At 34.4% G+C, this 16,828-nt stretch overlaps 1 protein-coding gene across 9 annotated transcripts in view; it reads right to left on the bottom strand.

Moving 5' to 3' along the window:
- Positions 1–16,828, bottom strand: part of LOC145693750 (uncharacterized) — a 290,468-nt gene that overhangs the window by 39,810 nt on the left and 233,830 nt on the right. For all 9 annotated transcript variants that reach the window (XM_081770043.1, XM_081770044.1, XM_081770042.1 and 6 more), the window contains 3 exons: positions 10,779–10,904; positions 9,641–9,797; positions 5,103–5,400 (listed from right to left, as the gene is read on the bottom strand). In XM_081770043.1, the coding sequence (XP_081626169.1) occupies positions 5,103–5,400; positions 9,641–9,797; positions 10,779–10,904 (581 nt within the window). The remainder of the gene's footprint in view (positions 1–5,102; positions 5,401–9,640; positions 9,798–10,778; positions 10,905–16,828) is intronic.

The raw sequence follows: 16,828 nt of genomic DNA, 5'->3' as shown, positions 1-16,828 counted from the left end.
CTTCATTCCACCATTTTATTCATTTCTCATAATCACCGTCTCCTTTAGCCTAACCGGCATAACCGTGGGACGTAAAACTCAGAAATTTCATTTCATTTCAGCTTCAAAAGCCTTTACAGGAAATTACTATTATTATTATTTGTGCGGGAGTCAAAAGTATACCGAGTTTTTAGTTCCCTCGCCTATTTTATTACAATTTATAAAATGTTTATATAAACTACGTAAAATGACTTAATAACAAATGAGATCAAGTAAGATTTTTAGATGTTTCTTTAAAGATTGCTGTGGGTTTGATAAAGTACATAGTGGTGTTTTGCAAGCCAAACTGGGAACTGAATTCACCTGTAGACTCATTTCAATTATTCCTCTTAAGACAGTGTGATAGATGAGATTCTTATACACACGAAGATACCAAATGAGAATTTACCAAGCGGATGGAAGGATCTATAAGGATCAAGAATCTGAAAGGAAGATGGAAATCTATGGACTCTACAGAAATTTGAGCCTTTTCCGGTCTTCTCATAGCTGGTTGACATCTAAAATCAATGGTTTTTGAATTCTGAAACATTACAGGAAAATGTACGGACTGCTTATTTTTAGAACGACTATGCGACTAAATCTGTTCAAGCAACTTGTGTCTTCATACATTCTGACCATAAGAACACCCGAGTGGGAGAAGGGAAAGAAAATGACTCTAATTCGAGATGTGTGGGAACTAATTGATACATAATTTAAAAAGTACTATTTACCAGGACCAAATATTACCACTGGTGATCAACTAGTTTCCTTTAAATGGAAATGGCCATTTCGTCAATCATGCTATCGATACCGGCCAAATATGGAATGAAGATGTGGTGAATTTCCGAATCCGAAACAAACTGAAGAAGAACAGGATATTGGCAAGTAATTCAGTGTTTTCTCTTGTAGACCCATATTTCAAAGTACATAGGAACATCACGTATGATAACTCTTTTACAGACTTCAAACTCGGTAAATCTCTATTGAAAAATGGGCTAACAACTGTCTAAACAGTAAATAAGATCAAAATGTTTTTCCAGCTAAATTTCTTTTGAGTTGAAACAGAGAATCTTACACTTCATATTAGAGTATAATGACAAATTCATGTTTATTTTTTATGTTCAGCTGTGGTATGCTTATCCAGTAGGCATCACAACAAAAAGATTCACCCAGAGAAGAATAAGCCAGGTATTAACAGGTTTACAATGAAGAAGAATAAGCCAGGTATTAACAGGTTTACAATGAAAACAAAGGCAGGAATTGATTCTTTAGGCCAAATGATTCACAACTACACATAAGACAAACAGTCTCCTGCTTATTTCATAAACCTTCTTGATACTTGTGTGAAGAAGCATATACCCATTCAAAGTCCACCGACCAAAGCCGCTTATTTCTGATTTCAGTGGCAGAGGAACTGATTAAATTCAGTGGCGTATATTGGTTGACAACTTGGGTTACCATTGACCTTGATAATACATTATTATTTTATTATGTAATATTAGTAGTATAGTAGTACTCGAATAATAATTCACAAATATGAACAAATACTGGTTGGAAAAATTTATTTTAAACTTTAGTTTTCAGACCATTAATTTTTTAGTTTGACGACTATGCACTGACTAATGAAGACAGTAAGGATGATAATGTTGAGATGACAAAAGTGGAAGGAAATTGGTGAACCCCGAGAAAACCCACCCATGTGATGTTCTGTTTACCACAAAGCTCACTTGGCAGGATCTGGAATCGAACGAGGGACCCACGCGCCATATAAGAGCACTGTATCACTAAGGCATTTCGGCCTCCCGCAGACTATTATCGCTGTAACCGAAGCGCCATCATGCTTCTGTGCTGTTAACTTGCTTGGAGGTTTGTAACAATACAATGTTAATTTTACCGACAAGACTCCCTTACAGAGCCGCCTCTCTTGCTGACGTTGTTTCGTGCAAGATATTCCTCATGTTGACACAAATCAAGTGTTCGTATACCACTCTGCAACGATGATAAAATCATTTCCGATTTTTGGTTTCATTCCATAGTAGTTTGTGACAACGCAAAACAATATTTACCTTCTATTTTGCTTGTGGTAACCGATACCGCATACCGATTTCACGAATGATGACAATAGCGCAAATTTTGCGTTTTGCAGTCATCTATCCTCCGCAACTTTTATCACAGGCTCATCACACTATTCTTTAAAAAGACGGTTCCTTATGGATACATGGATATGAGAACGACTAAAGCATCTCCTAGAGCCCTGACTTAGCCCACAGTGACTTTCACATTTATTGTGCTCAAAATCAGAATATGGTTTGCCAACATTGTGTGACATGTGATTTTGTCAAAACCACTGCCTCACGCTGGGTACGAGAACTTGACGCGGATTTCTGTACAACCGGTAGGAAAATCTCATCTATCACTGTGACAAGTGCTAACATACAAAAGGTGATTACATCGAGAATTAGTGTTGAGTGCCTTCTATCATCAAATGTACTGATCCTCTAGCTGTGTCTCACACATAAGCCATAACAAATTTTCTTACTTTTTTTTCGATTATTCTTGGTATTATCAGCGAAATGCAAGAAGTTCAATCTTTCCAGTACAACAGTTAAACAAATTTGAAATATTTTTAAATGAACAAAAAGACTACTGCAACTATGTAATCGAAATAAATGAAAAAGGAAAATTATTCGTTTCTCAAGTAACTGGCACAATATACTCAAGGCTACTGATTTTTCTGATTAACTTTTACAGTGTAACAACTTTTAAAATTACATTGTTACAAATCTTTTACTTGACGAGTCAGAAATATATTTAATTCTGCATATTTGCTCCTTTAAATATATTATTCATTGTGTTGTTGATTTGTCTTGTTACTGTTTCTTTTACTTCTCTCAATCACACACACTCTCTCACTTTCTTTCACTCTTTCTCTCTCTCTCTCTCTCTCTCTCTCTCTCTCTCTCTCTCTCTCTCTCTCTATATATATATATATATATATATATATATATATATATATATATATATATATATATATATATCTAAAAATGACGTCCACGGACAACAGAGTTCTATTCTACAGGTTCAAAGTAAAACGAAAATTCTATATAATGTGTATATCTTCCGGGGCCTCTTTTAGTCGCTATGGGGAATCGAAAATTTCACTATTGTAGATTAACTGGGAACCAGCTATTTTCTACGAATTCATCAAGCCTTTACATCTATTGTTACATTAATAGGTAGTGCTAGAGTCAACGTCTATCGACTTTAACTGCGGTCTGGAAAGAGCCAATGTAACTATTTCATGGATTGGTAGATCTACTCTATAGTTCTCTATCTGTGACGATGCCACATAGGCAAGACGAGAACCCGAAAGTTATACTATTATATACATTTTTCGCTTTTCCTTTATTTATTTATTTATTTTTTATTATTATTATTATTTTTTTTTAACTTACAGAATAGTGCTCTCTGGTCGGTGAGCGTAATTTTTAGAACACTCAATATATATTAAGCACGTGAATTATTATGAAATTAAATTTGTTGTGCTCTCCCACTGGCAATCGAACCTGGGACCACGTGCATCACAAGCACACGCACTAGCCACTAGACCAGCGGCAAAGGCTTTAAATCCTCATTTTTAAAACTTTATTTTCTTCTATTATTGTTAACAATAATAAAATTAATTCGATTTTTTTTAAATACAGAAATTGATATAAACATATTTCATAGTTAAGTACTCGATAATAAATGTAATTTAGAATATTTTAGTAACTTTTGTATTGGCTGTCATCAGCTTATATTTAGAATTAGAAGCTAAAATATGCAATTATGACGGCAATTATGGAGGTGTAAGCTTCTCATCGTTTCATGCCTAACGCGGCTTCAAGCTTAAAATCTGTACGTAATACTTTGAGCATATAAATGTTGACGCATAACGGAGTAATTTTCAATTATGTCTATAACGCATCCTATTATTATTGATTTGTACTATGATGAAACATATGCAATTCTTAAGCCTAACTTGTTCTGTCCTTGCTCTCAACTTCTTAATGATCAATAAGAGCACGAAAGTAATCACCCAAGGAGGTTACGTTTAAACATATTTCACGAATATTGAATTAAACATAAGAGTAATTTTAATAGAAATAAGTGAAAAGAATTTATTATATATAATTGATATGACGGTGTACGAATTATATTGATATGTATATAAATGAGGAATGTAACGAATATGAGAATTTGAAATGCATTAAATACGATATATCCGAGGGTTGATTTAGACGTTGCTCACTATAACTTACTTGTGCACATGAATTCTGATGTGCCTTAACGAGATGAAATGACATCTATGATGTTCACTGCATGTATTTTAGATTTTAATGTTACTACCTGGTAATATCGAGATTGCATATACGTGACTAATCTGTATGTTACTCTGCTTTATTGAGATTTATGTTGAATTTGGCCTGAAAAATTTAATAAATTTTAAACTTCAGATTTGTATTTTCGTTTGTTTAAGTCCTTTTATTGCAGATGGGAATGCTTCGTTCTCGCAAGGGGTCTCGTCGCTTACAAGAACCGTAACACGCAGATAGCAATGGATATGAATTATTCTGCACTGGATTATAAACATGGAAAATTTCGTAGGAAAAAGAGAACGTATCAACAATAGTCATGTAGTTAACGCCTTCTACATAATTATACTTTCAGTTATGCATTTTAAGTGCTATTATTTAGTTTCAGTTCTTACGTAAGTAAATATTCTAATTAGTGAAAGTGAACTACATACTGAATTGGTTAATATGAAGAATTAAATACGATTAAGGTAAATTAGAATCTTCTATGAAACAAAATTTTGTTATGTCGCCTTATAACGACCCACTTCAAGCACTATTATTTACTGGAGCTCAGGTCCCAAAACTACGTGTGTGTTTTGTACAATACATTTATATTATGAGCGGCACTTTTCGCTAATTCTGTCAAAACAAATATAATATATATGATTCAAAGAGCGAACGCATATAAGAATTATAAGTTCAGTAATATTCTGACAATACAGCAAAGAAAATTAAAGAAGTACTTACCTTGCACTAAGAATGAAGGATTTTGCTGTGGCACACTAAAAAGAGAGTGCGTCGCTTTAGGAGCAGTATAATCTGTTATAGATGAAGTTTTGGGAGTTGGTGCTGGTTTTGAAAGAATAGGTTCCGGAGCCGGTGGTGTTGTTGGTTTATGCGCCGCCACTTCCTGTGGTTGTTTCAACATTTCATCTATCAAATCCTCCAGAGGACAATGTGGGTATTCTGGGATTTCTGGCATTTGTAGTTCATTGTGTGCATTTCGTTCTTGTGAAACTTTGTTTTGTTTTTCTATAAATTGATCCTAATAATAATAATAATAATAATAATAAATTATAAGTGCCACGAGCAAGATTGTAGGTAAAAGTACAACACTTGTAAGATATTAATATACATTCCAGGATTCCGACTCTCTTTCCCCCAAAAATTCCAGGACAAATCACTAATTTTCCGGGACTTCGAAACAGGAAGGTAGAACAGAATTGCAACTGTAGGTTCAAAACTCACGAAGTAAAATGAAAAGTACAGTATGCCTAGTTAATGCAAGTACAGTATTAATACACAATAATTATTTAGTAAATACACAAACCGGAGCGTAATGTGCTTTTTTGTGGCCTCCTAACCCTCCTAAAAATAGCAATCAATTAAAATCTTTATTATAATTATAGCAATCAATTAAAATCTTCATTTTAATTATGAAAATCTGACATCTAGGATTTCTATAAATTTCAAGGACAGAAATGCATTTTCAAGGACATTTCCAGGAGGTTTCCTGCACAAAATCAATTCAAACTCATTTCCAGGAGGTTTCCTGCACAAAATCAATTCAAGGACATTTCCAGGAGGTTTCCTGCACAAAATCAATTCAAGGACATTTCCAGGTCGAGTGGGAACCCTGTACATCCTCATACAACAGCTTTAAAAATCTAGTAACAATACCTATATACTTTATTATAGTTAATATAATAAAGTATTAGATAAAATAGTAAGTCCTGACAGTTAAATAGGTTAAGCTCCCTGTCAGAGGTTAAAATATTCAAATTTCCTAGATTCGAACGCACTGTCAAAGAATAAAATAAAGGTCAAAACAGTTAGTACATTGTTTGTAGTACAATATAATTAAAGTTTAATTTAAAAGAATAGTTAGATTTCTTGAAGTTTCACATCTGTCACGCAAAAAATAACATTTTGTTATCATATTTATAATATCGGTTGGTTAAAATACACAAAAGATAAATAGTAATAATAACTCTATTTGTTTGTCATTAAATTGGATACAACTCATTAATTCATATGAAACGTTGTATGTGATTTTCTTCTTCCTTTTTTCTACCTACGTTTAATTTAAATAGTGAATTTTTAAAATTCTTATCAGACAGCTATTTGAGTTCGAGGCTGTGATTGAACGGAAACGCCTCTGGCTCGTGAACGTACAGCCATGAAATAACCGCATACGAACTAATAACTACCAACGGTCACAGTCAACAGGGGAATTTAACGCAAAAACGAGATATTTTTGAGGCAACTGAAGGTGGACATAACGGATCGGGAATATGTAAGAAAATTGAAGCGTTGAAAATAAACAACACATCCACGCATGAAGGATTGTTAATAACTTTGAAGTTGTTTCTTCAACCTTTTATGTGTTGTCTCTCATTTTAACTTTACCGACACAATTTTATTTTCTCAAAAATAAACGAATACAAGTGAAGATTCAAAGGATATATTTAAGTCAATCGTCAATAATGAGAATCATCTCGAAAACAAATAATTTTACTTGTAATAATTTAAAAGCACAATATAACTACATAATAGTGATATTTGAAATGCGAAATTCGAGATCAGCAAGCTTACCAGCAACGTGTGTGGAAATTACGATTTCTTCATAATAAGTCCACTGAAGGGATTAGTCGGGCCGATGGCATGGTCCTGTAATTCAATACTAATGGAGGTCAGACAATGTGATGCTGTAGTTTGATGGGTGTATAAGGACTGATATTGCATTGTGGTCTGTGCACCTGTCAATTGCATTGGATTCAAGATCTGCTCATGGTTCGAAGCTCATGCTAAAACAGTAAGTCCCGTACTTCACTTATTTTGGTGTACATAAATAATAATTTATAGAATTAACAGATACTGACTTCTCCCGTGAGTATTTACATCCGTTTCATGAATTTCCAATCTTTTGAGCCACTTACAATACATTCGATGAAACCAGGCCCGTATTTAGGTAAGTGCTATTATTCTGTGCTCGAGCACAGGGCGGCAAAATTTTGAAAGTTTTTAAAGATTCACAATAAAGCAGGGATGCAAATAAGCAACAAACTTTTACTAGCCCGAGAAAAAAAGCTACTAGTCCATATCCTACAATAGAAATCATTTACTTTCCTTCCATATGCAATTAAATACTCGCCCACACCGATGAACCACTCGCCCCGGGCGAGTGGTTATTTGCATCCCTGCAATAAAGTAATATTTAAAGTAGCAACCTGCAGAGTCCCGCGCAAGCGCGAGAAAATATATTAATGTGTTTAATTCGCTCTAATTACAGTAGTTACTAATTAGCTACCTTATTTGATTATTTTTAAAAAGTCATCCTCTTCCACCTTCACCCCAGGGGGTGAGCATGAATTTGATAATCATGAAAACTGATACCATTACACTCAGCGACCTCGAAAACTATGATTTCAACACTAAGATCTGTCGTTTTCGACGATTACTTTCAAAATCTCGCCCTCTCCCTAGGGAGTGGAGTATGGCTTTAAGTTGAATTGGATTAAAACTGCCACTATTCATCTAAGCGACCTCAAAAACTATGAACTCTAATATTGGTCGTTTTCGATTATTTTTAAAATGTCCCCATGTTATTCTTATGGGGACTTTGCACGCTCATATCTCAGCTCATGTGTGCCCTTGATACCTGGAACACTTCATTTGGATCATTTCTCTGAGAGCTTTAAAACATATTAAAATTTCATGTTTCTGTTATTGTTCGCGAGTTGAAAAGCGCCACAGACAAACAGGACAGCTTAATTGTATTATTAACATAGATGCTATTAAACCACTATTGACGGTGAATAATGCAAACTATTTTTCTTATCAGTTATCACTAGGGCCCGAAAGTTGAGGAAAAATCCTCTTTTTTACGAGTGCTCGAAGACGAAGTTTAACATAAAATATGTAAATTTTGGGTCTTTGTAGGCCAGAAAATTGTGGATTTCATTCGTCCTTTTTTGCCTTTTCAGCGTTTTTTTTTTTTATTTATTGGTCTTTTTTTTAAGCTTTTCATAGGTTTTAATGTCTTTTTAGCACTTCATCTTTCGATAATAAATTTACTGGCCATTAACTCGAATCACTACCACCTCTTAAACATGTTTTCTTTAGTAAAGAAAATTCAAAAGATAAGACATTCTTCAATGACTGGACTGGTAAGAACAGATCTGCAACAATCACAAGTCAGATAAGGAGCCGAAACAATGTCCTCCAGCAAGGGTGGGGTGAGGGTCGGAAGTTTTCTTATTTTTGTTTGTACTTCAGTTTGTGGAAGGACAGACCGTTAACCTACCAGAAACTTGTATATTTTGAGCAGCATATTCATTAATTATGTAATTCTAATTAAATTGGGTCTTATTTTTACCCTTTTTTCCTGGTTTTATTCCTTTTCTAGATATTTTTAAGTCCTTTTTAGGTCTTCAACTTCCGAGCCCTGGTTATCACCAATAATTATTATTGTCTCACAGTGACGTCCACCAATGGTCACCTACCTTCGGACAGAACACCCAAGGTATCATTGAGAGAATTAGGACATTTACAATTAGACCTACGTTGTAATTTTTGTAACTTGTAATACCTAAACTGCTACTCACAAAGAGTTAGTTATGTTTGCAAATTCACGGCTTGTTTCCTTCTGAGACGTATGTTTGTGCGGGGGCGAGGGGCGGAACTTTATTTAACGATGGATGGATGGATGGATACATACATACATACATAAACGAATATCAATATTCTTTGCATATTTAAAATCGTAAGCATACGGTCTTAAAGCAGTGTGGAAGATTGTACACTCAAAAACGCGAGTACCATGTGTCAACAGCGGTCTCAATATTGATTCCTACTACTATGAACACTACACTAATTTCAATATCAATGAGTATCTGAGTACTGTGTTTTACTATACATATCTTGCCTATTTATCATTTATGCAGGTTTGACGATTGTTTACGAAGAAACCTTGTAAAGACACTCTGAAAGGTTGTTTTCTTCCACTTCCTTGTATTGATATTACTTAACTTAAATACTGTTCAATCCACTTTCACTCATACTAACTAGTAAGAAAGACTTCGTTCAGTTAAGAAAATAAAACATGAGGGTTTGAGCATTTCGGGTTATGCATTACAGTACATTCCGTTTTACGATTGGAATCAAGCAAAATAAATTTCCTCTGATGAAACTTGTTACTCCAATAGCTTTCAAATGGATTGGCCAACTTCAGTATATAACATTAATAATTTGGTCACTGTATCACTCTCAACTATTAGACTTACCGTGAAAGCACTTCTCATATTATTCGCTCTTTTCAAAGCTTTCTCCCAATTGGATACTGCTTCTAGCATTTCTGATCTCTTTGGTTTGGTATTTTCATTCAAAAACCTAATAGCACCGTTCATTTTTCCTATTTTATTTACACATTCCTGAATATACCTGCAAGAAAAATGCAAATTAAACTGTTAAAACCATAAAGACGTTGTACCGTTAAGATAAAATACAGATATATTAATGGAATCATATAAGATGATGTTCAAATCTAAGTTTTCTTCTTATGTATCTATATACCAGTACCTGGAGGTTTCTTTAATGAAGAATGTTCGTTTATCGTTTTATGTACACTGCATCTGGTAGGGAAAACGTAATATTATATTCTATGCCTAGCCGTAGGTGATATGTACCCACAAGAAAATTTGCACTTTTTTCTTACGTCTATAACAGACATATTGACACTCTTCTCTACACCACAATTCGAACACTTTAAAGAAGAGGTGAATCAACTTCTAAAAGAAATTAATTTGTAGTTTCAGTTTATTGCTCTTATGTGCAATATGGATACCAGAAAATAATATTGTACTTATTCTTAGGTTCACCTAAACGTTAGTAACAAAAATTGACCGTAAGGTCATGTTTGTATTTAATCTGTTCTAAGACTGTTTACTTCCGAACGAATAAACTTCGCATGCATGTCTGTACAGAACTGAGAAGAAGTTTCATGGGGGTAAGCATTTTCTCACAAAGGTAATAACTGTACATCAATACATAATTTTGACCCCGAGAATAACAACAAAATTTTGAGTGGAACGCAAAGAGTGGCAATTTCTACACTACATGTTAGTTAAATATGTATTTTCAAGGAACAATAAATCAGTTGATTGTATTGATACACAACGTAACTGCGCAGTTCTCTAAATCTGTACATACAACTTAAGCAAAAATTCCCGCAAGACCACATAAAAGTGAATATCTTACGTACTTCCCACCTTCCCTATAGTCCAGGTTTGACCCCATACACCATTTCACATTACAGTGTCTGTTTCGATTAATACGGAGCAAGTTCTTATAAAATTCTTAAAGTTATAAAACTTTCTTACCCAAATTTCACAAAATTGAATATAAAGTTTCATGAACTCATACCTGTCGAACTGCTGTTCCATATGTGTACGCTTTAACAACAAAATATCTCTACATAGCTTTTCAATATAGAGATCGTGCCGGACTTCCTCTTTTTCCTTTTCTGCTTGTATATTCTGCAATTTTTCTCTGAAATATTCAAAGTACAGAAGGACTGAATTTCTCATCTTTATAAATTAATAATAATATAAAGTATTAAAATAAATAAATAAATAAATAAATAAATAAAAATAACACTACAGAACACGTAGAATTCACACATACTACAGCACTATCTTATATGACTAGTAATGTGCTCTCTGGTCACACGCATTATCTCATGCAAGATACGAAAGTAAAGGTGCACTACATCCACGATTAAAGAGCAGAGATACAGGGGGTAACCGCAATTTTCAGGAAATTAAAAATATATTCACCTGGAAAGGGGAAGAAACCATGAAATATACCACTGATTTTAACTTCATGATTAGGAGTTTAATGTCTCTTTCGGCTGCTTAACATAGGACCGAACAACGCAAGCTCCTACAGGTAATAGAACCCAGATATCTCGATTCGAATGTGCGTATGCTAACCATATAGCAACAAGGAAGCTCCATTTTATGTCCAGTTTATGTACGTTTTCATACTTCATACTTGCTTCAAATCACCGTTCTGAACTAAAATCAGTCACGGTAATTATTATTGTTCGAAATCCATTCCATTTTGTTTACCCTTATTACAGACTTCGATTTAGAAAATCAGAAATATCGTTGTGAGCGCAATATGCTGACCATACATCATTCAACTGAAAGCTGTTTGGCCAGCTTTCTTCTAAATTACTACTGGAACATATTTACTAGCTTTACTTGGTTAGTAATTTCACTCTACTGATCTATGTATGCAGTTTAGCCTACATCAGGGTTTCTCAAAATGCGCTCCGCAGAACCTTGGCGCTTCCTAAGAAGTGATCAAGGGTTCACAATACCTGAGAATAATGAAGAAAGAAACCACGAAACTCATAAAATAAAATAGTTGTCTCAAGAAAAAAATCTAAGGGTGGTCTTGGTTGGAAGATATATATGGTGCTTCACATACTATGAAATTCCTTAGTTAACACTGAATATCCAAGTATTTTGAATATGTTGCTTTCTGGTAACTACCAGTTGTGAGCAAAAGGCAATTTTCTTCCATCACGTAACACGCTAACAGTTTCTCCACATTTGCAAATCTGTAATTCTTTCGTCAGAGTTTACATTTCACCGATATGGGAAATAAAAAGTTTATAACTAAAATTATCTTTTCTCCCACATACCTACATTATTTCGTAAGGGAAGAAACGAATAGGTTTTGTAAAAGTGTATAAACTGCCTGGTAGATGTGCCCAGTAACCAGATTAACTCTTTTCCAATAACAATTCAAGTGTTCTGCAGTAAATTTCATATTTCTTTTGCTTGTTTCGCTGGAAATGTATTTCCTTTACAAGCACGCAGAGCATGTAGGAATTTGAATACTTTCTATATTATTTCAGTTTTCTACAGGACAACTTATGCAAAATACGTAGTATATATTTTAAAATTTTGATTCAGATACATTATTGAGGTACATGACCGCAATTGTACTGTGAGAAATATATCGCTTGAAAATTTCCGTTGTAACTTCTGGGAAGAACCCACCAAACTTTACTTCTCCACACTGAGGTCAGGTGGTTATCGCGTAGGAAGACATCAGTTCAACTGAATTCAACTGTTTGAATTGTGGGCTGAAATTAATATTTGCAGATCACGCATTTGACTTGCAAGATTGTATGCACAATAAATGCTGGATCTTCTGGCTTGGCTATCTGGCAGATATTTTTGCCAAAATAAATTACACTATTCACGGATAAAAGGGCAAAACATGATATTCTCAGCTCATGACAAAATATCAGTATTCAAGAGAAAATCTTAGTTTTGGAGCAGCTATGTAAGCAACCGTTCAGTGGAATGTTTCTCTGTACTTCAAGAATTCTGTGAAGAATTGGGTCCTGATCAAGTCCCAGATAAGCTGTACGATGAGATAATCCAACATTTTAACGTTCTGTTTGAGTGTCACGCAGTACTTTTCGAAAGAACTAAATGCAAACGTGCAAGAGCTTTCTTGGGTGAAGAATCCCTTTGTAATTTCAGAAGAACCTCCTAACTTGACGACGCAGCAGTATGAGAAACCTTTTAGTTCATATCTGACTCTACACTATAAAGTACTTTTTAGACTCTTCCTTTAGCGGAGCTTTGGTGAAGTATTACGGAAGAGTATCATGAAATTATCTGCGAAAGCTATCGTGGTTCTTCCATTTGTCAGCACTTGCATGTGTGAGCAGGAATTTTCCTTGTATGCAGCGACGAAAACAAGGTACCGCAATCAACTAAATGCTGAACCTGACATGAGACTTCGACTATCTTCGATCACGCCGAATATAAAAGAATTATGCAGGGTGAGAAAACTGCAACATTTGTCTCATTAAAAGAACATTTTTCAAATTTGGTGGGCCGAAAAACAGATATGTTCTTAGTAAACTTGTTCAGATTGCAAATAAATTCTTTTATAAGCACTTTACCGATACTAACATTATTATGTTTTATTATAGCACAAAGAAAAAAAAAATGATGTAGCTCCTCGAGTATTATCATCATTGACAGGGACAGAGTGACATGTGTAGACTATGAAAAGAGACACACGAAAATTTTGCATGAACAAAATGAACGAAGTTTCACGACGATGATGATCTTGCTGGACCACTGCAAGAATATCTAGGACCCCAAGTAAATGTATTATCAACACATAACATATGGAGAAATTGTTTTAATCGTTACAGAAAAGAAATTAGTGCACGTGACAGCACTCCTCCGGAAAAAGAAGTGTGTGAAAAGCCACGTGTTGTGTTTGTCCCCAGTGTTGATACTATAAATGCTTTCAATGTTAGAATTTTTGTTTCGGATCCTTCTGTGCCTTTTGATAACTAAGCAAAGTAAAGCGCAGGAGGATGAAGTATCATGTTGATAAAAAACTGCAACAGATTAAAACTACGGATGCTTCAATTTCAAAACTGTATGAGGTGTTTGATACACCACAAGTGCAGTCGAGATTTGAAAACAGTTCACTCTGCCAGATATGGGACATGTGGTTTCAGCAATGACTTCACATTCTGTAAAGCTGAGACTGATTCTCTTAAACCAGATATTTTTTTAATCAACATGCTATACCAACCACTATCAACTATTAATTTTTAAAGCACCACCTAAAATAAACTAGTCTTTGTAATTATTGAACGAGTTCCTTTTCAGTAAATTTACTAACATTGGTACTGTAGTGATAATCCTACACGTTTTTCCCTTGACTTTGCTATTACATACTAATTTACACACGATGCCTTAGCAATGCCATTATCTGCTTCCACACATAAATAATATCAATTCTGTCTTCATAGGATTGTAGAACAATGCTGTGCACAGTATGGGTAATTTTTATGCAAATCATTTTTTTTAAGATACTGTTTTTTGAAAATCGCCAAAATCTGAAAATTTCAATTTTTAATGCAAATTCTCACTTGTAGTGTACAGGTAGGACAGAACATTTTTCCTGAAATCTCACGTCCCCATAGTATTTGTTCCATACAAAAAAGCAATCCTATGTTTCCTCATTTGGGCACAGGATATTTCTAAATTATGTGTACAACATATTTTGTTTCAGGTTTCACACTTTTTGAATTCTTTTGTTTCTCCTCTCATCTATGTTTGGTATGATTTGAAAGCATAGTATACAATAAAAAGGAAAGTGGTTTCCATCATTGTTTGTTCTTTTTTATATAACACCTTGAAATTGCAAACTTCCTCACTTCGCTGCAAAAATAACTCAATCTGTGATTTTTCTTGATGTGGGGACTGTCACACTGTTGCAAATCACCCGAGGCCAAAGTATTTTATTGTGGCATAATGGCCATGAATATCTTTATCATATGTATTTTTCATACAAATTCTAGGTGGTCAACAGACACCCCCCTGTATGATTTGAAATGATATGGGCCAGTGGTCCTAGTGCTAATCCTTGTGGAATACCTTTCTCTACAAACCATTCCTTTGATAGAACACCATTTACTTTCACATTAAAACACCTGTCTATAAGAAAGCTGCTGAATCATTTTAAGCATTAGGAGATAATCGAATATTAGATAGTTTAGTTAACAACAATGGGACATGTGTAGACTGCCGTGTCAAAAACTTTACTTAAATCTATGTATATCGCATCTACTTCTCTCCTAATTTACAAGGCAAAGCTTATATATTCAGTAAATTCAACCAGATTTGTGATTTTTGCTAAATAAATTCATTTTAAGACTCAACTAGCTTTGATTTTCAGTTGAAATACAATGAATTATCGTTTCAAAAGTTCTGCTAAATGAGTTTAAAATTGTAACAGATCTATAGTTAATAGCGTTATTTTTTCTCTCCCTATACATGTTGGAATTATGAAAGACGTTTTCTATACTTCTGGAAAGATACCTGTTTTCAAAGATTTGTTGAGTATATTTGCTAATACAAATGAAAGATGATCTGAGCATGCCTTAATTACATAATTTGGAATACAATCCGGACCAACGCCGGATACAAACCTGCACAAAGCGGTTTAAGATTCTTTATAGCTTCTATGATGTCAGAAGTAGTTATGTGTGGAATTCCACTTACATTACCATTCTTAAAGTCTGCTTAAGATAAAAGGCTTATATTTACAGAACCTGAAAAGATTGTTTTGGAAATGATCCACAAACGCATTGGATATTTTTTGCTTCTCAGAACATAAAAAATTGTTATGTAAAATACTATCAACATTGCTTGATTTCTTATTTTTAAATTGTAACCAAAAGTACTGCAAATCACTGTGGAGAGATTTCTCCGGACCTGAATAGTAGCCATTTTCGAGTTTATTATATAATTTTTTTGTTCTTGTTTCTGCACTTAGAGAATAAATCATACCACTTTCGTTTGCTTGTTTTCGTATACAGATCATGATACCTTTTTATTATTATTATCAGGGATAATAGTAAAGTAGTAAAATCACACTAAAGGAATAAGGATGGATTAAAATCAAATTAATAACATACCAGTGTCAAGAAAGAACACTGACCAAGCTTTTGTCCTTAGCAGTTCAAGTATTCTCTATATACTCACAACTTACGTTTGGAGTGAACTTGAAAGGCTTTATCGGTTGTGGCTACATTCTTGTCAGCCAAGGCATATAATCGTCCTGTTGGGTTTACAGGGTACCTCATATAGTACATCCACTGCATGAATCCAAAGAACATCTGGCTTCCTATGATACGTAAAAAAGATTGAGATGGGCCAGCTGGATAGAGAAACGTCACTTTCACTTTATCTTGCTCTTCACCCTTCCCCAAATATATGCCTGACACCACTTGTTATACATTTGGAGTTATGTATCCGCTTATATTTGTCACTGCTAGTTTATTATCCAACTTGATGAGTATCTGTTAAAACGAACTCTGGCAGTATGAAAATACCTTGACAAAAAAGGAATATTTGAAGCTACAAGGGATGAACACATTGCTCTTGGAATTGTTTGTACTTTGCTGAAGCAATCTTATAGGAATATTGATGACATGGTGAATTCTTCTTTACGTGAATGCAAAATGTAGTCCAATAATGCCGCTGCCAAGCCAAAATTGTCCCTTATCATATGGATGCTGCAGACTTGCTCGGGCTACCAACCTCTTGCCTGTGCTAGTAAATGCATCACACCTTTTTCCACGAGCTGCTGCAGCAAAATGCCATTTAACGTCTATGCTAAAATCCGCTATGCTTAAGTTTAAGAAGTTCCTTTTATTCTTGTGCTGCGCACTATATTCATCAGAATAGTAGTATATCTTTTACAGTCTAAGCTGGTGTCTCAAGAACACAAGTTTCTGCTGGAAGCAGTAAATAGCCGTAGTATTGTGTTCAAGACACTCCAAAATTACAACGTAGCTGGCATGCTCTGTTTTTGTTTCCTCTTTATAATACACTACAGTGACGACAAAAGCTTTA

The sequence above is a fragment of the Thermobia domestica genome, chromosome 1, assembly GCF_964235325.1.
Source record: "Thermobia domestica chromosome 1, izTheDome1.hap1.1, whole genome shotgun sequence".
Classification (NCBI taxonomy): domain Eukaryota; kingdom Metazoa; phylum Arthropoda; class Insecta; order Zygentoma; family Lepismatidae; genus Thermobia; species Thermobia domestica.
The sequence above is the reverse complement of the archived record's forward strand: the minus strand, read 5'-3'. Positions and strand labels throughout refer to the sequence as shown.